Below are 26,806 nucleotides of genomic sequence, written 5' to 3' on the forward strand. Positions count from 1 at the left end.
TTTGTGATTTTTAAACTTAACTCATTATAGCTTTCAACTAACAAATTCCTGAATTCACTGTCTCAAAAAATTAGAATACTACATAAGAAACAAATGTTTTTTTTTTGTTTTTTTTTTTTAAATATATGTATATATTAATATTATAATTGTGATCTGAAAGTCAAAGTCACAACAATAAATCTGCTTAAATCAATAGCGGCGGAGTATGTGAACTAATGGGTATCAGGAGTCATTCAACCTACAGTCCAATCAATGTGATGGGATTGGAGCTGTTGGCTAAAGCTGCCCTGCTCTATAAAAACACATCCCAGTTTAGCGTTTTCTATTCTCAAAACGCTTGGCTTATTTCGAGGAGGGCGTCGGACCAGAACAGTGACTCTTGAGAGTGACATTTATCCCAATATTTTGTTTGAAAGCACTGGAAAAAAAAAAAAAAAGTACTTATGGGAAATCACTTAAAGTTGAGTGAATCTAAAATGTTCTTCTCCATGAAAATAATTTATTGCAAGGCTGCGTCAGTTGTACCTAGGTGGACCTAAAAAAATGGCCAAACATGTTGTAAAAGATCAGGAATGACTTTTATCCAATTTGAATAGTAAAATATTTTTAACAATGTTTTTTTTCATTGCTTGGGCACACAATGGCAACAATGTAGTAACAGTAAAACGTACATCTGTGTTGCGGACTCACCAAGATGGCTGCTTTGAAATGCCTCCCATGCTCTTTTATACAAATGTATTCAAAATATATACTCGACAGACTGCAACATGACTTCTATAATTACGTCTTCCTGAACTAATATATAATATATACATCCCCTTAATGAAATTGGAGGTAATATCGGCAGTCCCAGAGCATGTTTCTTTGAAGCATGCTTTCAAATTATACTAATTTTGTAATTTCATATGAGAGCATGTGTGAGCAGTTAAGGCAATTAATGACCAACTTTAACAGACAGCATTATTTTAATTGGACCAGTAACCTTTTAGACTTAAAGTGCATCTGGAAACACTCTGCTTCACTTGTTTCACTTTTCGTTGTTTTTGCCTTGTTCAAAAACAAGTTAAATTCATTTTTGGAATGTATACACACGCACACCAAACGTAAGAAATCACAGATGGCAATTACAGCCACAAATCTTTTTGAATATGCTATGAGCTTGGCACACGTTTGCTCTTTGCAGTTCCTAAGGTTTTTTTGTTGTTGTTGTTTTTGTTTTTTTAAGATGTGTATTAAAAATATGTAACAAAAATCTCACATGTACATAAGTATTTTGGAATAAGGCTGTAACATCAAGAAAAAGGGAAGCACTTAAATACATTCTGGATTTACTGTACAATTTTGCCTTTGCCAAGGTTTTGCTTTCATCAGGTGGGATGTTTGTTACAAAAAAGTAAAAAAAAAAAAAAAAGGACAACATAAAAGCCAAGGAAGGATGCAAACATTACACATCATACACAAGTACAATATAACCATATTTTACAAAAGAAATGACCATCTTTAAAAAAAAATTCCCATGTAGAATAACATGTATAAAAAGAATATTTAAAGGCAGTCGGGAATGTTCTTTGGAGTCAAGGTGTAGTGTTTATGAAGTCCTCACATCACTTGTGGCGACACCGTGACAAGTAAGTGGATATCAGCCTGGTGTGATCGGAATAGTTTGTTTGCATCATCGCGACAACATCGAGACTTCCCCGGTGAACGCGCCTCGCGTGCCCATGTTGTCTCGTGCCATCTCCACTCTGCGGATCAGCATTTGGAAAGTGGGCCTGTGTCCCGGGTCACCGCTCCAGCACTCGGTCATCATCTGGTGCATCTGAGAAAGTGAAAGTGGCCTTGACTCACTGACAGTTACACTCTGCATCACTTTCCAAACATGTATTAGAGGAAAGTTGGGGAACCTTTTTCCTCTCAGGAGCCATTTCCAATTTTCAGGGATAAGTTCTCCAAGCGCCATACTAAATATATCCAAATATATCATGTGACAAGTGTTTCTTATTTATTATGTATTAGGAGCGTTCACGATAAAAACCATCTAGGAATTGCCTCGTCTTCTTTGTCATTTTGAGGGCTTTATATTTGTGATGGGGGCAGCTAGTCTTTGGCGTGTCTCCTTCACATGTTCCATGGCATGTTCCCTGCGTGCTTGCCTGGCATTTCTCAGGGTATTCACTGCGAGTGTGAATTATTGTTCATATCATCACTGTTGGGCAGAAACCCTGTATGTTCAAATTTGCTCAATTTCATTTTTTCTTTCACAAATTGATACTTATTGGTCAGTCTCCATTCCATTCTCTCACATGGCCATTCCTGAAAAGACACAGATGTCTGAAACGGCCATTTCAGGGTTATTTCAAGGTGTTCTTAAAAGATGAACTTGAATGAACTGAGATTTGAATTGTTACCTAATTTAAACCAGGAACAGCCAGTTCTAGGTTTATGACTAAGTCATTGGCTTGAAGAAATCTGGAGGCTGCCTGGCGTAAACGCAATCAATAATGGTGCTTGTGATGCTCCCATTTCCTCTAAACTCTCTTCAGTGGACGTAAAAAGTCTCCACACCTCGTTCAAATGCCACATTTTTGTGATATAAAAATCAGACCAAGATAAATCCTTTCAAAACTTATTCCACCATCAGTGTGACCTGTAAACCGTAAAGCTCAACTGAAATAAAATTTATCTTTTGGAGAGGGGACGTAAAAACAAAACAACTGTGGTTGCACTAGTGTGCACACACACACACACAAACCTGGGGATCTGGCTAGGTTCAGAATTAACCAAATAATGTTAATTGGGAGTTAGCCCACACCTGCAAACCACTTAAGGTGCCTCTGATTAACCCCAAATAAAGTCTTGATGTTCTAGTAGGCTTTTTCTGTTTGCATTGAGCCCTGTACCTGCAGCACCCAGATTCTGGGGGTGCAAGTAGCGTGGTTGCCCACCCCAGTTTTAGACAAAAGAAAACTGTTAGTGCTGACCTCCTTCGGACAATTATCCGGCACAGGCAAGCGATAGCCTTGTTTCAGCAGGTCGATCAAATGATAAACGATCATCTGTCCTTGTTTTTCATTTCCCATCTGCTCCATAAACACCTGGAACAAAAGTAGTCATGATAAGTAAGACCCACTTCCAGAATCACAGCAACCAAATTCATCTTTTTAAGGAGTGTTCAGTCAAATAGAAGTGATTCATAGCTTTGGGTAAAGTAGTGTGAGAAGTGCAATACCGCAGGTGGGCTGTTGCCTTTGTCACAGTAAGTAAAAAGTTCATAGAGGACCACACCAAAACTCCAAACATCTGAAGCCACCGAAAACTTGCTTTCTGTAAGTGACTCTGGAGAATACCTGGGGGAAAAAAATATCACCACATTGGTCAAATATGTTGTAGTCTTTGTGAGACACGATAGGGTCCATCTTACCAAAAGATGGGGCTTTCTCCGGGCTCCCTCACAGTGTAGTACTCTTTGTCCTGGGGCAGCACCTTGGTCAGACCGAAGTCACCAATCTTCACCCTCATGTCGCTCTCTACCAGAATATTTCTAGTAGCCAGGTCTCTGTGGATGTAACGCATTGTGGCCAGGTAGTCCATACCCTGGAACAATCGTGTCACATTTAAATGCAGGGAGAAAAATACTACTAACAATTTTAATACTTTTTATTGTTACATAAAGAAAAACAGACAGTGTTCCATTTATTTGTATGATCATTTCTTGATTATACTGGATTTCCTCAAATAGTGTCCATCCTTATGCATTAGAAGCCATCACCATTAGTCACTTGGTGTATTTTCTTAAGAAAAAATAAAGCCCCTCCCCACAACATTTCCCATGAGGACAAAAAAAATGTAGCAACCTTAATTGCCTCAGTTTATAGATGGAATTGTTCACACATGAACCTCGGACTCAACCGCCGAGCCTGTTTGAACCAAAACGGCAGCAACACATGCAAACTGTCTCTACAGATGAATTGTAGAGTCATGCAGCACGTTGAATGCATGATCGGCATGTAGGCCTTCACACTATACGGAGAGTTTGAAAATGACTAGCCTCCTACTAGACTCATTCGTGATTGCGACTCTTCACCAAAACACGATAGTGGGTGTACGAAGCGGGGTGGCCAGCCTTCGGTTCGGGTTGGCCGTGTCCACGCCTGGCCACCACGTAGCGCCGCTCTGTATATACAGTGTTTACCCACCTATTTGTCCTTTGCTACTTGCAAATTCACTCTTTGTGAATTTCTTTTTTTCTTTATTTTTTTAATTTTTTATTTTATTTTTGTCCTGTTTGGCTGTTAGGTCAAGCAGAATGGAAAATCTGCATCCCTTTTATGCCGAAACAGTTTTACTGTGTCACAGTGGAGTTTTTAAGCTTCAGCTGTTGTATTATAATTGAGGTTTATTGAGAATCCGACAGAACAAAGTTTCTCGAAGTGAGAAAGAAAGAAAGACAAAAGACAAAGCACTAATTGTAAACAGGATGAGTGAAGTGGCCACCGCCCTGTTGTTCCCATGTACTAAAATTAAGGGGTATATTATTAATTTTGAAATCTGGATTATGCCGGCGGCACGGTGGCGACTGGTTAGAGCGTCAGCCTCACAGTTCTGAGGTGCGGGGTTCAATCCCCGGCCCCGACTGTGTGGAGTTTGCATGTTCTCCCCGTGCCTGCGTGGGTTTTCTCCGGGCACTCCGGTTTCCTCCCACATCCCAAAGACATGCATTCATTGGAGACTCTAAATTGCCCGTAGGCATGACTGTGAGTGCAAATGGTTGTTTGTTTGTATGTGCCCTGCGATTGGCTGGCAACCAGTTCAGGGTGTACCCCGCCTCCTGCCCGATGACAGCTGGGATAGGCTCCAGCACGCCCGCAACCATAGTGAGGAGAAGCGGCTCAGAAGATGGATGGATGGATTATGCCAGATTGGGGAGAGCATACTCGGAGCTAATTGAGATCCTGTCGATTCTAAACTTTGCCACCAAGCTGTTAAGGTGGATGCAATTATTGGATTCTTGAAACATTTATGGCGTTTAAGACTCGTAGAAATAAATGGGAGTTTTGGTAGTTTGATTTTGTTGCAGTCTCAATTTCTTTATGGGACCTATCCTCTGTTATTTGCCTAGTCACTGTTTATGTGCTCTTTCTGAAATGACCTAAAATGGCACAAGATGGTGCCAAAGCTCAGTGTAATAGAAAAGTAGCACTGCATTTCATTTGTGTGTAAAGGAACTATTGAAAGACAAGTTTTGTATATCGGGGAGGAATTAAGTTTAGCCCAGTTAGAAAGAAGTTACGATAGTGGTACACACATGCATTTATTCAAAATCGGTAAGCCATTTATTTTTTATTTTAATACTGTAAGATGTGTATGAAAAGTTATTAAAATGTGTTAGGATCATAATTTTTGGTATATTTATGATTCAAACTATTAGTATAGGTATTTATAAACATTGTTGGGGGGGGGGGCATCACATAGTCCAAAAATACAAATAGAAGCCTATCCCATCTACAGCTGAGTGAATAAATGCTCCCTGCTGCTATCTGTAGAAATGGGCTGGTTTAAACAAAACAATGCCGCCACACGCTGAATGAGTTCTCTAGTATGCGCTTTGCAGGACAGTATGTCACCTTGCAAATCTGTAGCGCATAGAGAAGCAGCTTCTTGGAATCAAAGTGGACTTTGTTTTTGAGAAGATAATCCCTCAAACTGCCGTAGGGAAGATACTCCATAATCAGGCGTAGGTTTCTCCGTCCTGAAGGACGAAACATTCAAATGAAATACTCAGTCAGAAAAATAATGTTTTAGCCATGTCATCTAATATTTTGTTTTTGCCTTTCTGCCTTTTCTCTTTTAATTGTTTTCTCTATTATCTTAATGGCAGATTATCTATTGCTAGGTGCTTATAAAGAAAAACTCAATCAATAGCTCAAGATTTCTGGTCGTTCATACCTGCACTATAGCACACTCCTTTATATTTGACAATGTTCTCGTGATGGAGAGACTTGAGGATCTCAATCTCGCGCTCAAAGTCCCGGATGTGCTCCGCCGTGCTGTGCTGGAGTTTCTTAACGGCCACCACCTCCCCTGTGCTGTCCTGCAGGGGATCGTACCGGCACATCTCCACGCTGCCAAAATTCCCCTGCAACGACAAAGAGGGCGGAAGGATAGGTCGACATTTCGTGTGAGTGCGCGTGTGTGCACACGTGTCTCACTTTGCCCAGCTGTTTGAGGAAGATGAGGTGTCGCTCCTCAAACTGAGCAGGCTCCTGGCTCTCGGAAGCCCACGGGAAGCCAAAGCCTCGCATCCTTGCAGGCACCATGTCGCTCTCCACCAAAAGCTCGTAGTCTGCACCACAAGATGATGAAGACTCTTAGAACTCCATTACATACTGAACCGCATTTCCGCAAATAGTCGCTAGTGGCGTTTATTTAGTCAGCTGCAGATGAGGTATTTTAATAGTTGCCGTGTTCCCAGTGGTGTGAAAAAAATAATAAAAAGGACTGCTTTGGTAAAGTGCAACCAAACAGCAAAAAGCAAGAATGTCTGGTTTGAACAATAAAGTCCCAAAGCACCCAGGAACATTAACATGGACACACACAACATTGTGGCGCGATCACATGATGCTATTGAAACACTAATCACTGTCTCCACATAAGATCATCTTTAATACTGGACAGCACATAGCGAACCTGTTTACAACACTTGGTAAGACCCCACGCTTTAATTAATGTGAAAAAACAGTGTATATAGTGCAATAGGTGCTGATGTTTTAGTTGGCAAAATGACTGAACATTTAGGGCCATATTTATTTAAGCTTTGCGCATGCAAAAATGGCCACAAACCTGATTGCTCACGCACAAAGATATGAAGGCTGACATACGAACCAGCCACACCGAGGATTGCATTTGCCAAACCTGTTAATCTGCTGCACAGTTCACTTTGCGCGTTCTGGGAGGAGTATATGCAAATAAGATTTTGCGTCTTTAAATACCGCATGTGGAAGGCAGGTCCCAGCGTAGCGCAGGCAAAATGAGACGCAGTGGGGAGAGCTTTTTCCTTGTGCTAACATTTTTTAAATGTACGTCAAAGGGCTGACTTGGAGACAGTCACAAGAAGAAGTCATATTTATCACTTATGACAATGTTGTAAGTGATAACATATGACTTATTGATGTGATGTGAGCAGGAAGTAGGCCAGTTCTTACCTGGGGTAAAGAGACTGTTTAGGTCTCTAATGACTGCCCTAAAAGAGGGTCGGTGTGACGACTCGTAGTCCATACAGCTGTTAATCAGATTGGCCAGCTCGGTCCATTTGGGAGCTGGCAGCTGGTGTCTGTCTTCGTAGAACATAATCTTCTGTAGCGGACCACACAAACACTACCCAAGTTACAAGAGTATTTGACAGGTGGGGACATGGGTGACAGGCTTAAAAACAATTCTACCAGATTTCATCATTAAGGCCATTATCATTGTATTTGATCTTAACATAAAATGTTTTGGAAAATGTGAACTTTTGGGGGAACCTGGCTGGCGTGTGTGGAATCATCACACATTCTTCAGTTATGACAAGTGGGTTCCTAAAATGTTGCACTGGCCCTCGTCACTGAGCGAACCAAGGCATTATTTGTTTTTATCACCTTGCAGCAGTCAAGGGTGCAGAGTGGTTTATCGCCACCACTGCAGATCTCCCAGAGGGTGGTGCCGAAGCCCCACTTATCTGTGGCCAAACTCAGATTTTGTGAGTTTTCGATGCATTCTGGGGGCACCCACGGGATACGCTCCACCAGAACTGTGAGACAAAAGGCAGAGATAAGTGTGGAGAACAACATTTGCTGATGTTTATCTGTCACACGTGCAAGTGAAGTTGTCATGTTTTTAAGACCTTCTTTGGGCAGAACAGTGGTGCCGATGCCAGGGTCGCTGAGCTTGATGAAAGGCAGACTGCATGTCTTCCGGTCCTCCTTTCGGATCACCAGAACATTCTTGGCACAAACATTCCCGTGGACAACATTCTTATCCTCCTGAGGGTGCAAAACGCAAGAACACTGACCACTCCTGTGCCCCAGTCAAGGTTACGGCCTTGAGAATAGTTATTCTAATTATAATTATATATATTATTATATATATATATATATATATAAAATTATACATATAATTATATATATTCTTATTATAATAGATTCTTATTATAATACATCTTACCAGGTAGTGCATGGCCCAGGCCAGCTGCTTGGCTACCTCCAGCTTCCATGTGATGTTGACGCTACTTTTATTCTTTTTCAAATAAGTGTCGAGAGAGCCAAATTTACCGTATTCCTGAACCATAATGTCTGAAACAAAGACAATCGGGGGATATTTTACACCACTGACAGTCAATTTGAAATTCTACTGCAGTGGAACCTGTGGAGATGAACATCAATCCATCCATTTTTAAAAGAATTTTTTATATCACTTGTCATTAAGATCGTGGAGCTACCAGCTGACCATGGGCAAAAGGCGGGGTATATTTTGGACTAGACTGAATATCCATTCATACTAACATTCACATATACAGGATGATTGAAAAGTAACTCACTATTTTAAAATACTTATAATTTATTCATATGTTGTAATATTTTTCTCAATTTTTTTTGTTTATGTTGCATGATTAAAGGATCAAGCCTATTCTACCAAACCAATGACTTTGGAAGAACTTGAAGGGCGAATACGAGAAGTTGTGTCTTCCATCCCACAGGAGTTCCTTGTGAAATCAGTTAATGCGGTTCCCAGGCAGCTTGAGAAACTGGTGGCTAATGCTGGTGCGCATATCGAATTTTAAATAAAACTCCATGCAATACACTTTCTTCTCATGTTATTTCTTGTAAGAATTATAGTTCAGAAATAAATGACAAGTACTTAAAAATAGGGCGTTACTTTTCAATCACCAGGTATACACACACACACACACATATATATATATATATATACATCTATACATCACCTCTCGCACTTGTTTTACGAGATGAAAACCATAAAGCCTCAGGCAACCTATTCCTAGCCTCGCGATATCCGGTCCACAGCCCTACAACCAATGTATTCAAGGATTCATGGCGGATTTTGTATCAATAGTCTAGTCTGCTACCGATACAGTTGTATCTCTGGCCTTTACGAAGGTATATCCGGTTGCATCGGTTTATCGTTATTTGAACTCTGGAACAGAATTTTCCAAATATAATCAATAAATTGAAAGCCAATCATGGAGCAAATTGTGTTTAAATGGTTCCACTTTATTGGATTTAGTGAAACAATCGAGTCATGATTATGTCTGTGTATGATTTGAACTTACTCTCATCTCCACAAACACATACACCATAGTTGAGGAGCAAGTGCTTGTGGGAGAGCTGGCTCATCATGCTGGCTGCTTCAAAGAATGACTGAGGGACAAGAGAAACCAAGCCAAGGTGAGAAAAAGAGAAACAATAGCTTCTTTATTAAGACAAACGGCCAGCGAGTAAAAACTAAAACTGACCTCTGAGTAACTGCGATGAGCTTTGTCCAAGATTTTGATAACCACGTCGATCTGATGAATCTCTCCGTAGTCTCCGAGCTCCTTCCTCACGCCGGAGAAGAGCTTGGTGAACGTACCTTGGCCAAGACTTTCACTCTAAAATGTTCAGTAAAGTTATGTTCAAGTATTTTCAAGAGGACAAAGAGGCGAGTTAAGATGATGGCTAATGTTGATAAATGTACATCCTTCCTAGCCTGCACCACAGAAAGAATCTAATCAGTACCAGTCAGTAACTGAAAAATAGCCCTGGCATGCATTGGAATTGGTCCTTACTCGTGTAGTTTTGTTAGTATATTGTGTTAATTGCCCGACAGGAGTCCCAGAAAGCGAAGGTGGCTGCCTTACGATGACGAGATCCTCTTTTCTGATCTTGTGGAAAACCATCTGGCTGATGCTTTTTTGTAGCGACGGAGACAGAAGAACCTCTGGCACTTGGTTATTACGACATACCAGCAGATTGGATTTGTCTGGAGAAGCGTGGGGACACGTTAGGGAGGTTCCATCACACATTTCAACATATACAGCCAACACTACAGCTACATGCAATACTTTATTTAAATGGCAACTTTGAAAAACTGAGCTGTGACTTGTACTGACATTTGGGAGTGGGCGGACAGCACTTGGTTAGCTGAAATGTGTATCCGTCTGTGCGAAGCGCTTCCTTTTGGTAGCAGCTGAGAAGTTCCCCAAGCGTGTCGAAGCTTCTCTTGGCACCGCTCAGAATGTACTCTCCTGACTCGCTCCTCACAATCTTACAGTGCTTGTAGTCCATCATAGCATCATACTAAACATCAAAGAGAACACAGACTGGCTGACATGTGTCTGCTGGAAGCTGATGCCAGATCTATTTCATGTGAAACCCAAACTGTTTGCTCTCTCTAATGATTGAAATTATCACATATAATTTCCGCAATGCATGCATGCCTTGCTTCCTGAGTTGCTTTGCATTAAGCACTTCACGTTATGCTGTGAAGCAGCAGTTTCACCTTCATCCTGACCAGAACAGACTGATACTTTAAAATTATAGATCTAATGTATTATTTTTTAACAGTGTCTAATAACCTTGCTTAATCAATCATCATCTCTTGTGCATACATACTCTAAAATTAAGCAGACCGTCACTAAGCAAGTCACATGAGAGACAAAAACTTAACATTGACATGGATCTAGTGCTTACCCCCACAACAAAGGACATAAAGAACTTATCATAGGCTCTGGGGCTACGGCGCAGCATGTACAACCCTTGGCGGTTGCCGGCGCGACGCAACTTAGCGATGGTATACTCCATCCTATGACCAGAGATCCACATTATGTAATTGCACTTGGGAGTGTGTGAAATCTTTAGTTGCGCGTGTGTGCTACTCACGACACAGGGCCATGACAGTGGCTCTGAATGCCCTCCAGAAGCCTTGGAGGGGCCACCTCTTTGCAAAGATAATGATGAGCATCTGCAACAAGTCTGTAATATCCGTCCACTAATGATACAAACGACAAAGCCTCCGAGAGAGAGTGAAACTCCAGCTCCTAAGTTGACAAGGAATATATCAGAATTTTTAAATCATAAGTGCTTAAATTTAATGCCCCTCTGTAGGAGTTCTAGGAACAGCACCCAAAGACTGGAAAACAAAAAAAACCTACCATAACTTCTCGTGTATAATGCGCACCCATGTATAATACGCACCCCCAAAGTTGACCTCAAAATTCTGGAAAACCCTTCTACCTCTGTATAATGCATTTTTACAATGCATGATTTTGCTTCTACCGATATGATCAAAACATGAAGTATTATCTGTATTTTGTTAGTTTTTTTTTCCAAAGAATTATTCTGAAGTTAAGCACTTTATTTGAACACATAATAATTTGACATTTTGGAATGAAAGTGTACAGCTTTTTCATAACCACTAGACGGCGGCATACATTTATAAAAATGTGGAAGTTTTTTGCCATTTTCCCCTACACCTATGTATAATGTGCACTATTGACTTTTGACAATTTTTTGGGGGGGGAAATGCGCATTATACACAAGAAATTACAGTAGTTCCCCAGACCAATTCAAAAGATTAACGATACCAGCTACCGGAAATCGGATTTGGTCAGAATACATTCTAAATACCCCCCAGGGGAAATATTTTCCCTCAGTGGTCAAACAGAAAAAAAACATAATCATTTAATTAAAAAGATTTTTTTTCAATAGGAAATTATTGTTTCTTCTGTGTGTACTAGTTTCTGTAAAGCCCTTTAAATGAGAAGACATTCGTTTATTGTGTTTTGCAATGTTCCACATTACTACATGCATGAACAATTAAAAATAAAATAGTGTAATAAAGGAGGAATGAACTGTGTACTGTACCAGGATCTGGTGATCTTGTGTTGTGAGAGTAACTATGCGACTCTCCACTGAGCCTTCCTTATTGGACTGCTTAATGCTGATGTCTATCACCTCTGGGAAATCACAGTATGTCTGCAGCTCCTAAAACAAACAAGTCATTCAAGGAACACGGGTATTATTAGGAAATTAATCATAATGACCATCTCCTAAAGCTCGATTTGCTGCCCCATGAGAGACTGTGACACACAGTAAGTGACTTAACATTATGCAAATATTTCACATTACCATGGCAACACAAAACCCATCTCCTTTTCCTCATCCTTACCTCCTCTGCTCCCTCCATTTTCCCTTTTGACCACTGGATGCCCTTGTTGCCCATGACGACGATGGTAACATCATGTGCAGACAGGTCCTTGACGTGGAAGCGCTCCGAGTAGAGCGATGGAAGTAGTACCTCCAGGCTCATCAGATACTTGAGGCGAAGTTTACACACCGTGACTTTGCACTCGCTGAACTGCTGGATGAACCTCTTGAACCGGAAGCGGATTCGCTTCCGAGTCAAGATGTTGTATTCCTGTATGCGACTTCGTATGCAGCTTGGCAGCAAAGATTTGTAGCTGAAGCACAAAAGTTTAAGAAACATTACTGTCGGAAACACTGGCCTAAATTCACAATGACCAGTGGCCATTATCATAGAGTTGACACTGTATTGGGTGAATAACACAGGAAAGACAACCTACCTGGTATCATTGTAGATGGCCACAGGTGACTGACCACTCTCTTTAGCCAAACGCATCATGTCTAGTACTGCCATGCCCAGACACTCCTCCTGGGCTTCGTGACTCATTGGAATGACAACCCTACCATTAAGAAAGTCACGACGCCACTGCCAAGGAAAATATCAAAAACTTCCCTTTAGAAACCCAACGTCCCTATTAAATATGGAAATAATAATCGATAGTGAGATCAACATTTTGTTGATTAATCATGTATTGAAGCAAAATGGAGTGAAATCACACTCCCAACTAGTTTGCTGTCCAAAGAACTAAGACATCAGATATGGGAAGTTGAGCTACATCCTCCTATAGGCAGCATTATTCTTTCAATACAACACTGGTAATGAAAAAGGAGTGCAGAACATTCAAAGATTTTCCCATCCTTTAAAAATTATTTATAATAACAATAGCCATTACAATGGCCATCCCAAGTCACTATCCAATGACATATTTATCCAACACTCCATATGTCCAAATATGGTCGATTTAATATTTTTTCACAAATCAATACTACTACTGGCGGCACGGTGGCCGACTGGTTAGAGCGTCAGCCTCACAGTTCTGAGGTGCGGGGTTCAATCCCCGTCCCCGCCTGTGTGGAGTTTGCATGTTCTCCCCGTGCCTGCGTGGGTTTTCTCCGGGCACTCCGGTTTCCTCCCGCATACCAAAAAACATGCATTAATTGGAGACTCTAAATTGCCCGTAGGCATGACTGTGAGTGCGAATGGTTGTTTGTTTCTATGTGCCCTGCGATTGGCTGGCAACCAGTTCAGGGTGTACCCCGCCTCCTGCCCGATGACAGCTGGGATAGGCTCCAGCACGCCCGCGACCCTAGTGAGGAGAAGCGGCTCAGAAAATGGATGGCTGGAATACTACTACTTGCCTGAGCCCATGTGTTTTATGTGTTATTTTTACATATTATTAACAAATTTAAAGTGTTGAGAATAGCTTGAGAACAAATCTATTAATGCTCCTGAACGCTCAACTGTCTGAAAAGTGTTGTAAAACTCCACTGCTTCCCTCACTCTGCAGAGCCGTACAGCAGAACTATCGCGTATACTGTACATTGAAAGTCTAGATGTTTTTACTCACGAAAATAGGTTAGATACAGTTGAAAAGGCCTGTTTTAATCAAATCAATCGCTGTAATGCTTCATTGTAACACAGTCATTTGCTTTTGTTAAGTATTAAAGACTTTTTGTGTGGTCAGGGGCTCGGCGTGAGCACAGACTGCTATGGATGGCTGGCGACCCGCGACGTATTCCTCCATTTTAATTAATGACAGCGTGATGAATTAGTGATTTTTTTTCATTAACTGAATTAGCAATTGAACAGGATTTTGGGGTGGTGTTAGTTGTTAGTTGTTGATGTGCTAGTGCACAACGTTATATGATAGCAGGTTACATAAGGTATGATACGAACTTGACCGAGGCAGTGTTCGGTAACTCAAGCAAGATGGCGTTCTTTTGATTTCCTGAAAAGTAGTGATTTTGGTGATGTTACCAGCTACCGGTAATCAGATTTGGTCAGAATACATTCTAATTCATTTACTGTGTTTGTGTGTGAGCAGAACTGAATTGCACCCCGCTGTAATAACGTGGCTCAACATGCACACAAAGACGGCAAAGCGAGACAATGACGAAACTTTGTTACCCAGTTTGCGTGGTGTGAAACCATCATTACGATGCCATTCCTTGAGTGCAACTTCAAGAGAAAAATGTTAGGATGGTTGGCTAATTCTAATCACATTTTAGTACAACCAAGATGGAGATATTTTGTTGCGTCCATTTGCTGATAACCACAGCTCCCAGTCATATCAGCTATTTGGTAGCTCAAAGGAAAATGTGACTTCGGTGTGACGTATGTACTTACAACTAACCTGGAAAAATTGATATGCCATAACGCACTCATCCATCACAGGGCTCTCCATGGCCTTGGAAATCCCACAGCGGTGAGCATATGAGGAACTACTACTGTTGTACCAGCCAGGGAAGTAGTACCTGGTTGGAGGTGTGAGTAGAAAAGAGTCATTATGAGAAAGCGTACTAGTGAATGAACACTAAAGAACGTAATGAACGTCTACCTGATTCTGAAGTGTAGGTTCTCACTGGCCTCTTGGTGCAGTTTAAAGACATGATTGGCTGGGAACCACATCTGGTCACTTTCCCTCATGAGGCTGAACAAGTTGAAATACAATGGTGTAATACCTGGAAGGAACATTTTATAAGTCAGGAGTTGATATGGGGCAGGTATTGTGATCTTTCTTATTGTACAATTTAAACACTGTTATTCTGGCACTTCAGAGTGCACCCCCTTTACACAGAGATTATATAAAATTGACCAACAGAGACATAATACAAGGTATGGAATTTAACTGCCTGTGCCTTTTGTTACATAGAACCCAGCACACAGAAATGGGATACAGTTGGACTAAAAACACTTGTTGGAAAGCGACAATAGCTTTCAACACAACAAGGGAGGATAAGTGTGAAATTTCACACCCCTATCCCAACATTAGTGGCGGTTCTTGGCATGTTCAACATTTGCATCCGCACAGGGCATCATTGATGGGTGCCATTGAGTGCCAACCCAACCCCGCCTAAAAATGTTTTATATCACGTTAAGGCATGATCTGTTGGTGTTTATATGGGGAATTTTTGCCTCCTTGTCGAGGTGCCACCTGTAAGCGCATTTGGAGAGATGCACATTAGGAACGTTCAGAATGAAGGCGAATCCCAGTATTGATGTAAAATCATATGCCCATTCTATGTACAAATTATTCGCTATGACGATTCAGAGTAAGGTTGGTATTCTGTTTAGTGACCACCCATTTGCACCCAACCGTGACAACGGGTGATCACTAAACAGAATGCCAACCTTACTCACGGTACAAATAAAATGACGACATGACCTAAGAGAAGAATGTAAAACACACACATACACGACTACTACAGTGGAAGAAAGGGGGGGGGTCTCGCACAGGGCGCCATTCAAATCAAAGTCCTCACATTCAGGAGTTATCTCTCTTATGACTGAGATACTACCTGGAAAGTTGCTGGTTTGACTTTGTCCCCCATTCTGTGTCAATTGCTGTTTTTACAAAACAGAGACATGGATAAATAGTAAATATTCTGGTTTTACAAGCAGTGTAAAAGGGACTTATGACTAAAAGTCCTATATGGGGGTTTCAATCAAAAAGCCAGACCTGAATAATAAAATAACACTTGCCTTTAAATAGTGTTGAACAATGATCTTTTTATTTTTATTTTTTATGAAGTAACGTGCATATTTGAATATAAACAGAAAATTCACAAAAAGTCGCATGTGTCTTTTGTTTGTCGTTGTAACATCAGCGTAACATACACCACATGTAGGAAGTTGTAGAGTCAGGTAATTCGGAGACAGAAGACTTTTTCAACAGGAAGCACTCACAAGAGTGAAGCAACAACCTCACGATGAGAACGCTGCCTTGGTGGAAGCACACTCAACCACAAGCGGAAGTGACAGTTCTCTTCAACATTCATTAATCCACAGCTGGGCAATATAGCATCACCTGTTGCTTTGCCATGCACTTGACAACCCTGAAAATGCATTAAATGTGGGTATGATTTTCTTAAACCCAGAGCAAGGATTTATTATTCCTTTTTTAAAATGTATTTAGTTTTTATAAATACATTGGTCAAACAGCATACATAAATACATACAAAGGCAAACCACACCATCAATTGTCCAATCCGAAGTTCAACCAAAATTTAGGGGGAAAAATTTCTCAAATGCCAAACTAAATTATGTCAGCAAATTTCATGAGATTTCAGCTCAGTCAGCACCTCATCGTCTTCAAGGGGTGAGTAGTTTTATTGTAGTGACAGATTGATCTTGAAATAATTTAATTTGCTTTACATGATGGAAAACTGTTTCGAAATTAGAACAACATGGAAGTCACCCAGCAGTACTGAACAGATTGTGTACAACTATAGATGTTGCTACATTGTCAAACCAATTTCACTTACAGTGGGTACGGTAAGTATTCAGACCCCCTTAAACTTTTCACTCTTTGTTATATTGCAGCCATTTGCTAAAAACAGTTAAGTTTTTTTTCCCCCCCTCATTAATGTACACACAGCACCCCATATTGACAGAAAAAAACGGATGCCGTTTTTGCAGATTTATTAAAAAAGAAAAACTGAGATATCACACAGCCATACGTATTCAGACCCTTTGCTCAGTATTTAGTAGAAGCACCCTTTAGAGCAAATACAACCATGAGTCTTTTTGGAAATGTTTTTCACACCTGGATTTAGTGGTAGAGCTATAATGCGTACATGCACAGAAACTATGTACAGTAAGTTAAAATGGCGACTGGCATTTAGTCTTTCTTCAATGGGCGCTGAAACAGTGGCAAGTTGCAGAATAAATATTTACACTTGTGTTTTCATTATATTATGTGTGTAGTTGGATATTGTGAAGTTTAACATACCCACTCTGAAATAGTGAAATATCAATTGACATAAAAACCTTTCAGAAGTTCACAATATATTTGTTAAACAGTACACAGCTAGCTTGCTAATTGAATCATGTTGCTAAGTTAAGGTTCACCATGTCCTCATTAAATGACAAACAGCAGCCAAAAATGTCCACCCTGTCAGCAAGCTCCTAATTTTTGCAGTTTTCATGTGCATTGTCTGCTTGCAATTAGTTTATCAAAAATAAAAAGTGAAAAAGTGATGGCCCCTTAAACCTAATAACTGGTTGGGCCATCTTCAGCAGCAACTGAAATCAAGGGTTTCCTATAACTGGCATTGAGCCTTACACATCTCTGTGGAGATATTTTTGCACACTCTTCCTTGCAGAATTGTTTGAATTCAGCAAAAATCAAGGGTTTTCGAACATGAACGGCCTTTTTAAGTTCATGCCACTGCATTTCAATCGGATTAAAGTCTTGACTTTGACTAATCCACTCCAAAACCTTCATTTTGTTTTTTAAGCCATTCAGAAGTTGACTTGTTGGTGTGTTTTGGATTGTTATCCTGCTGCAGAACGCAAGTGTGCTTCAGCGAGGTCACAAAATGATGGCCGAACATTATCCTTCAGGATTTTCTGTTAAAGAGCAGAATTCATGGTTCCATCAATCACAGAAAGTTGAATGAGCAAGCAGCCTGAGACCATCACTTTTTATTACTTTTCTAGTAATTTCTTTACTAGTTTTTTTCCCCCTGAATAAACGAAATCACCATTTAAAAACAGAATTTTAAGTTCTCTTGGGTTATATTTGTCTGATATCTTCGATGATTTTAAACATTAAAGTGGGGAAACTATGCAATAATATAAGAATTTGAGAAGGGGGCCAATATTTTTTCACAGGACTTTATCATGCAAAAATGTTTTCTCAAACTAAATGTGTTTCTATGTCTTAGCCCTCCCGCTTCTGGCTTAAAGTCAGCTGGGATAGGCTTGATCATAACCATGACCGTGAACAGGATGAGTGGTAGAAAATGGATAGATAGACATCTGGGGACTGTGGAGTCTAAAGCATAACAGTACAACTTTTTCTTTGTGACTCACCACAAGTTTTGGCTGCGAGGATGCAAAGCTCCTCTGCTACGTACTCGCCAGGCGGGTATGTGAGTATGCACTCCTCTCCTCCACCACCCTGACCCACGTAGTAAAGGTGGACACTTAGGCATGTGCTATTCTGCTTTGGATCAGGTCCAGACGGTGCCTTGTGGTCAGGGGGGAGGCTATTATGAGGTGCTTTGGTTCTGGTCGTGGATGGGTTCATGTTTTTCAGCAGAATACAGGCCATTTACCACCACCAACATCCACCTGGCAGAGGACAAACATGGGGCAAAATAATGTTTACTATGATGATAATAATAATAATAATAACAGGGCTGCAACAAATACTTTAATATTTCGAGTGCTTCGAATACAAAAAATGCTTTAGGAATTTTCTCTGCCTCGGGGATTTGCTTATTTAACTCATTCACTGCCAGCCCTCCAAGTTTGATTGTGTTTGATACTGTATCTGTAATTATTTGTGTACGCCTTTAAGAGGGCAGCGGGTGTGAGTATTGTGACTTAAGACTAAGAAAAAGTCAGTCTGGGCTAAGTCGCCGTTGACATGAGTTGTGGCCCACATCAGCTCGTAAGCTTGTGATGTTCTTGTGTTTCCACGAGTTCAATAAAGCGACTGAAAGTGCATTGGCGACTCCCTTCGTCCTTGACCACTTCTGAGGGCATTACAACTGGTATATACAGTAGCTGCCTGTTAATGGCAGGAAAGAGTTGTCAAGCTGAGACACATCTCACAGTGCTTAATAAGCACCCTGAATACGTTACATCAGGTTATAGTCATCACAATGTAGTTGTACATTATGGCCAGTGTACTTACATCGTATCTGCAAGTCATGTACTGTAGGTGAAAAAAAAAAAAAGATTACGAGTGTCAAAGTTTGTGAAAAAATTTATTAAGGTAATATTTGTGTTTCTTATCACGGTGTCTTTATTTTCATCTTCATTTTAATTTAGTCTGGTCTAAGATAATAAACGCACAGCCACGAACGTATTGTATTATGATGTCACATCCTAAAATGCTAGCTGCTCAAGTGAAGTTGCACAACATGCTCCTTATGCCTTTTTTATAAATGCCTTTTGATTTTTTTATATTTACGAAAAAATACTAAAAACGACACGGTGACAACTGGTTAGCACATCTGCCTCACAATTCTGAGGACCCGGGTTCAAATGTTTTCTTGCTTCACTGAAAATATTTCTAGACATCAAAATACAGTTTGTTGTTCAATGTGAATTTAAGAAATAAAACAGTTGATTATCTAAAAAAAGAAAAACAATTGGCCGTTCATTTTTAAGTGAAATGGCTTATTTTTTCTTCTGTATTCATAATTGTTATTTAACCAAGCAAACATATAATGTATTCGAATACTCAATTCTTCGATTACATTTTTAGTAGGATACTCGAATATTGGATAGCTGCAGCCCTAAATACCAATAGAAATAATAATAAATAATAATAATGCATTACACTTACGTAGCGCTTTTCATGATACTCAAAGACGCTTTAAAATTCGACACATTATTCATTCGCTGCACAGTCACACCATGGTGTGGGTTAGCTACTTGTGTAACCCCAGCTGCCCTGGGGCACTTCCATGACACTGGTCAATTTGAAAGCAAAATCTTATTTCATTCATTATTTGAGACCAACAGTCTGTGACTAGCTTGCTAACGGCTGGTGTGAGAAGCTAACTTAGCAGAATATTCAAATCAGAGTCCTTTGTTCACAAGAAGCTTGACAATACTAGTGTCCTATCAAGCCAACAGGAAGTAGAAATCTACCAAAATAAAACCAGTAACATTGCTAAACATGGCTTAACAAAAGCAACACTCAACTCTGCTCAGTCATCCACCTGACTACTGGCGATTATCTTTAACTACAGGTATAATGACAGTCTTTGGCAGTGGCATAAACACTGCAAAATCTTTATGCTTTTGATGAGTCTGCTTACTACACAGTAACTTGAGGTAGATAGCCTTCAGTCCTTCCTTCAGGAAAAATGTGTCCCAAAATGCCACAAAAACACACAGACTGCTGAAATGAGTTGAGTGAGGTGTGCTGTCTGCTCGAGTGATATGCTGACACCATGAAGACTTAAGACATAAACTCCCCTCCAAAAGTATTGTTAGAGTGAGGCCACTTCTTTTTTTTGCTGTAGACTGAAAACATTTGGGTTTGACATCTAAAGATGAATAGTAGATCAACATTTCAGCTGCTATTTCCAGGTATGTATTCATTTATATGTGGATTAAGATACACAACTTGGAAGATAACACTATTTGTTTGGCTCAAATTTTCATGTGAGCCAAAGTAGTGTGACTATCAAGTGTTTTGTGTCCTCTTATGTCACTGAGAGAAAATCGGAGCCATTGCACAAATATTCCCAACAGTCAATACAACCGTTTGTGATGGGCTGAAAGAGAAGAAAACCGTATAGTAAGTAGCGAACATTGAACAGGTAGCTCGAGGAAAATCACAGCAGTTGTAAAGAAAGAAAGCCCCTAAAACAACGGTCAGTAAAGTTAGCAAGAACCTCCACAGGGCAGGAGGGAAGTAAATCACGATCAAGTGTTCACAGAAGACGTCATGAACAAAGCGCAGACACTAAATCAGCAGATAAACAACAGTCATTAGCAAGACGAATCAGAAGAGTACAGAGACTTTTTTTGTGGACTGATACAAATATTAACATTCACCTAAGTAACAGAAATTCTCAAGCTTCAAGAAAGAAGTGATCTGCCAATGATCCCAGACAGAAGAGCTCATCATCCATCCATCCATTTTCAACACCGCTTATCCTGGTTAGGGTCGCAGGGCGCTGGAGCCTATCACAGCTGACTTCAGGACGAAAGGCGGACTGCACCCTGAACTGGTCGCCAGTCAGTCGCAGGGCACATATAGACACAAACAATCATTCGCACTCACATTAACACCGTCATTGAGTGGGAACTGAACTCACGCTGCCCGCAACAAAGTCAGGCGAGTGTACCACTACACCACCAGTGCCACCTGCACATCAAACTCAAATAAAATTTAGTGAAAGTTGCATAACTTCCCCTGGGACGGGCTCATTTATCTTCATGGACCTTTCCTTGCATTTAATTTATTTTAATGTCGTTTAGGTCTGTTATAATACGGTTGCTTATCTAAAAATGTGGCCTTACAAATAATGATATCTTCTAAGTTTAGTATCAAATACAGATCTAAATACCATCCATCCATCCATTTTCTGAGCCGCTTCTCCTCACTAGCCAGCCAATCGCAGGGCAATCGCAGGGCACATATAAACAAACAACCATTTGCACTCACATTCACACCTACGGGCAATTTAGAGTTGTCAATTAACCTAGCATGCATGTTTTTGGGATGTGGGCGGAAACCAGAGTGTCCGGAGAAAACCCACGCAAGCACGGGGAGAACATGCAAACTCCACACAGGCAGGGCCGGGGATTGAACACCAGACCTCAAAACTGTGAGGCAGACGCTCTAACCAGTCTTCCACCATGCCAGATGTAAATACCTTGAAATAAAATCTGAAATATTGGTTTAATATTCACCTTTTGACATTAAACCCAAATATCTACAGTAAAAATAAAGGAATTGGGTTCACTGTTCCAATACATTTGTAAGTGAGTGCATCTTTTCCAAAAATCTTGAGTGAAGTTGAACTTTAGAAACCCCGAAGTATTTTTAAATGTTGTCTAAGTGAACTTCATTGTTTGACTGGTAACAATGAGCTAACAATCATAAACAGTTCAATGAAGTCCGAGTCTACAACAAGAAACTAAACAGGATAAAGGTCCCGTGTTTCTCTGCTGAACTGCTGACACACATCATCGCAAATCACTGTACATAAAATCTAAACTACAGAACACAATCACTTTATCGTGTCTTTAAATTAAGGATATGGGAGCCCAAATAGATGATGGAAACAATATTCATTTCCCTAATTAAAACAACAGATAAAAAAAAAAAAAAAAAAAAGGAATATGTGTGAATCACCGCTTACCCTGGTTGTAAGTATGTGCCCTGCGTTTGGCTTGCAACCAGTTCAGGGTGTACCCTGCCTCCTGCCCGATGATCGCTGGGATAGGCTCCAGCATTCCCGTGACCCTTTTGAGGATAAGCGGCTCAGAAAATGGATGGATGGATGTGTAAATCATCAATTTTTAATATGATTTATGTCCCTATGACACAGCTCGAACTACAAAGAGGCAACTGTGACGAAGGAAAGTGTGACCAAGAAGAAAAAAGAGCTACTATACTATTTGATTGCAATGAAAGCACATGACTGCAATGGTCATTTCTCACATCCTGGATTTTTCTTTTGGATGAAATGGAAAAACTTTGCATACATATGTTGCTACGGCACGGTGAATGACTGGTTAGAGCGTCTGCCTCACAGTTCTGAGGACCAGGGTTCAATCCCCGGCCCCGCCTGTGTGGAGTTTGCATGTTCTCCCCGCGCCTGCGTGGGTTTTCTCCGGGCACTCCGGTTTCCTCCCACATCCCAAAAACATGCATGCTAGGTTAATTGACAACTCTAAATTGCCCGTAGGTGTAAATGTGAGTGCAAATGGTTGTTTATGTGTGCCCTGCGGTTGGCTGGCAACCAGTTCAGGGTGTACCCCGCCTGCTGACCGATGATAGCTGGGATAGGCTCCAGCGCGCCCGCGACCCTAGTGAGGAGAAGCGGCTCAGAAAATGGATGGATGGATGTTGATTACTCAGAGTAAGAGTCAAGTCACTTACTTTACAAATGTTAGGCTGCTGTGCACTTAAAAAAATTTCGTCAATGTTCGCATTAGAACATCCACATTGAAAAGAATGGCCAATCTAGCAAAATATATTAATGAATCTTAATTTGCTGGACATATACTGTCAAATAGATAGTTCCCCCATCTGCAGTTGAATTAATAAACAAATACAGTGAAGCTTTTGGAAATATTTCACATTCATCATGTTATTGCTTTAGGATCAAGCATTTAGGATATTCCTTTCTATATTAATGCTGAATATTGTGAAGGCTTGCAAGACCACTACAGGTTACTGCTAAGAAGTTGTGATGAGACAAAGATTCACATATAACTTGCAGAGGAAGTTGAGCACATGTTTAGGAACACGGGAAAACACTGCCCCTGTGTTGTGTCCCCATGTTTACACACCCAAAACATTTATCACACAGCATACAGGCAAGTTCTGCACTCATGTCTTATCAGGGCCTCCTCGGTTTGCTGCTGTAGGTCCCTGTTATCACTCACAACACATTTTTACATTTACTACACCAAAGACTGGCTCTGGACATTCAGGCTTTCACTACGTACTAGGTACCTATTTTAATAACGCTGCAGCGGTGACATTTTTAATTTATATATATAAAGACTGTACTTTATTATTTATTTGATTTACTCTAGTTTTCTGGTATAAAATGTAAAACATTGTTGGCTATGGACATTGGATATCCTTCAATAAAGCATACAATTTACATATAATGTATTAAGAAATATATAATTTAACCATCAAACATGGCACAAAAATCCAATGTAAGAAGCCAGCATGATGTCACAAAGCGCAGCGTATAAGCCGCCATATTAGTATTGGGGAAAATCAGTGAGTTGAGTATTAGGGGTAAAAACTGAGAGAAAATTTTAAACGATTATACAATCTTTCCCCTTCTCCGGGCACCCCGGTTTCCTCCCACATCCCAAAAACATGCATTAATTGGAGACTCTAAATTGCCCGTAGGCATGACTGTGAGTGCGAATGGTTGTCTGCCCTGCGATTGGCTGGCAACCAGTTCAGGGTGTACCCCGCCTCCTGCCCGATGACAGCTGGGATAGGCTCCAGCGCGCCCGCGACCCTAGTGAGGATAAGCAGCTCAGAAAATGGATGGATGGATGAAGTGGCAGGGGGGGGGGGAATAGGGGATAAAATATCTAAAATAAAATATTTTTAAGACCATATTGCTATCCTTGGCAAATTTGAGCAAATCAGCAGTCTTAAAGACACAAGAAGGTTGCTATGTAATTAATTGTAAGGCAAACCAGCAAAAGAATCCAGAGGAATTTTTTCATCATACCTAAAGACCATTCTTGAAAGAAAAGGTGGCTCAAGAGACAAAATGCTTTATGTGCACTTCCCTTTTTTTTTTGAGGAGCCTTTTATCTTCAATGAGGTAAAAGAGCCATCATTGTACAAATGCACATATTTTACATGAGAAAAATCTCATGGCACACCACCAGACAAAAATGTCACAATATAAATATACACTGATCCGCCACTATTCGTGGAGATTCGTGGAATCTGTGACTAATTACCACCCACCCATAAAGGTTTGTAATTGCCTATAGATGCCACAAGATTCCGGCAAAGCACTTTTTTTTTCTATTAGGCCTGGCTAAAAAAATCTCCTCCCCTCAGTTCAACATAGTCACCTGGCACCAAAATTCCATCAAAGCAATAGTTTTACATCAGCCAAGGCTTTGGCCTGAGCACAAAAACAGGTGAGTTTTTCAGTGAATAAGGTTATTAATGGCGCACCTGATTATTATTCGAAAACAATTTCTCATTTGACTAATAAATGAACTATATATGTAATATATGAACTATAACACCATTCCCCATTATGTAATACTGTATGTACTACTACTAGTAATCAAACCCTTCCATGTCATTTCACCAAGGCAGAAAGATTGAGAAAACTGGGTGAATGGCTTGAATAAGGATTTAAGTCTTTTTTTCTGCAGCAGTAGCTTGAATGCGTGAAGCGCCAGTTGAAAAGATGTTACGTGAGGTAAACTATTTGAAACGAAGATGGAATGCTGTTTGTACAACCCCAATTCCAATGAAGTTGGGATATTGTGTTAAACATAAATAAAAACTGAATTCAATGATTCGCAAATCATGTTCAACCTATATTTAATTGAATACACTACAAAGACAGTTTGAACATGGAAGATGTTTAACACAACGTCCCAACTTCATTCAGTGTCCTCAGTTCCCAAACTTTTATTGAATGTTGTTAAAGGAAAAGGTGATGTAACACAGTGGTAAACATGACCCTGTCCCAGCTTTTTTGGAACGTGTTGCAGCCATAAAATTCAAAGTTAATGATTATTAGCTGGCGGCACGGTGAACGACTGGTTAGAGCGTCTGCCTCACAGTTCTGAGGACCGGGGATTGTGGCCCCGTCTGTGTGGGGTTTGCATGTTCTCCCCGTGCCAGCGTGGGTTTTCTCCGGGCACTCCGGTTTCCTCCCACATCCCAAAAACATGCATGGTAGATTAATTGACAACTATAAATTGCCCGTAGGTGTGAATGTGAGTGCGAATGGTTGTTTGTTTGTATGTGCCCTGCGATTGGCTGGCAACCAGTTCAGGGTGTACCCCGCCTCCTGCCCGATGATAGCTGGAATAGGCTCCAGCACGCCCGCGACCCTATTGAGGAGAAGCGGCTCAGAAAATGGATGGATGGATGATTATTATTAGCTAAAAACAATCAAGTTTATCAGTTTGAACATTAAACATCCTGTCTTTGTAGTGTATTCAATTAAATATAGGTTGAACAGGATTTGCAAATCATTGTATTCTGTTTTTATTTATGTTTAACACAACGTCCCAACTTGAATTGGGGTTGTAAAAATTAAAACTGGAGGTACTGTATGTACCGTAGTTAACATGCATTTTCTAACTTTACTACGTATTAAAGCTTACTTTCAAGTGTTCCGGAAAAAATGGACTTGTATGGACTTGGTAACTTGTTGGCCTGAGTCTCTTTCTTGACAAATGTTCTTTTCTCACCCTGATTCTAAATCGGTGGCGGTAATGAGTTATTCACCATTTTCTGATGCTGGCCATCTAATGTATTTATTCAAACACTCAATAAGCACCAGACCAAAACAATAATTCGCCCTCCCCCATGGCGGCTGCAGCCGTGTCCAGAGGTGCGAGACGTCATAGGAAAACTGTCTACTGTGTGCACACATTATGCAGCAGCTACTGTCTACGAAGTAAAAATGTGTCCCTATGTAGTAATTAGGGAGCATAAGGAATGAGTGAGTAAGTCCTAACAAAGTCATTATGTTTTATGCCTGACACATCATTCAACATGTTGGACTTCATCCAACAAATGCTGTTTTTACGACTTTTACATCATCATTATCGCCCTACATTATTATTATTATTTTTTTTTTTTTTGTACATGGACACCTGCCAACCGAACACAATACTTATTTCATATCTCGTCAACATAGTAATACTTTGTATCAAAAATACCGAGCTCCTACGGAGAGACAGACACTAAAACAACACTTACCGTCTGTTGTTGTCGAGTTGTCCACACAACAGCTCGGTGGACCGGAGCAACGCTGTTAAGTCGATGATGCTAATATGCTAATATTGTCACACGACCACCAAACAGCCGCGCCGCATATTTCAATGTTCACCTTCAGCGCTCTCGTCCGGGCCAACTGTCAACTGTCAAGCGAGCCAATAAGTGACCCAGGACCCTCTCGCTCCGAGTGAAACACGGGAACACCCCTCGACTTGCCCCCTTACGAGCAACTCCGTCGGAGTGGACGACAGC

At 40.6% G+C, this 26,806-nt stretch overlaps 1 protein-coding gene across 4 annotated transcripts; it reads right to left on the minus strand.

Annotated features, from left to right (window-relative positions):
• Window positions 1-117: 117 nt before the first annotated feature.
• Window positions 118-26,806, minus strand: jak2a (Janus kinase 2a). 4 transcript variants are annotated; one of them, XM_061697528.1, is made up of 24 exons: window positions 26,537-26,806; window positions 18,211-18,471; window positions 14,732-14,855; window positions 14,528-14,648; window positions 12,614-12,759; window positions 12,199-12,490; window positions 11,895-12,014; window positions 10,911-11,068; window positions 10,722-10,833; window positions 10,142-10,328; window positions 9,818-10,011; window positions 9,506-9,640; window positions 9,323-9,410; window positions 8,200-8,327; window positions 7,880-8,018; window positions 7,635-7,786; window positions 7,203-7,353; window positions 6,210-6,343; window positions 5,947-6,136; window positions 5,625-5,749; window positions 3,422-3,594; window positions 3,230-3,347; window positions 2,982-3,095; window positions 118-1,819 (listed from the first exon to the last, which is right to left on the minus strand). In XM_061697528.1, the coding sequence occupies exons 2-24, from the start codon at window positions 18,449-18,451 to the stop codon at window positions 1,673-1,675; spliced, it is 3,489 nt and encodes a 1,162-aa protein (XP_061553512.1). In that variant the 5' UTR covers window positions 18,452-18,471; window positions 26,537-26,806; the 3' UTR covers window positions 118-1,672. The 4 variants fall into 4 exon arrangements, with proteins under 4 accessions (XP_061553512.1, XP_061553514.1, XP_061553515.1 ...); XM_061697529.1 differs by having other exon boundaries at window positions 120-1,819; window positions 9,890-10,011; window positions 26,537-26,805; XM_061697530.1 differs by lacking the exon at window positions 18,211-18,471 and having other exon boundaries at window positions 26,537-26,805.

This window comes from Phycodurus eques, chromosome 15, assembly GCF_024500275.1.
Source record: "Phycodurus eques isolate BA_2022a chromosome 15, UOR_Pequ_1.1, whole genome shotgun sequence".
Classification (NCBI taxonomy): domain Eukaryota; kingdom Metazoa; phylum Chordata; class Actinopteri; order Syngnathiformes; family Syngnathidae; genus Phycodurus; species Phycodurus eques.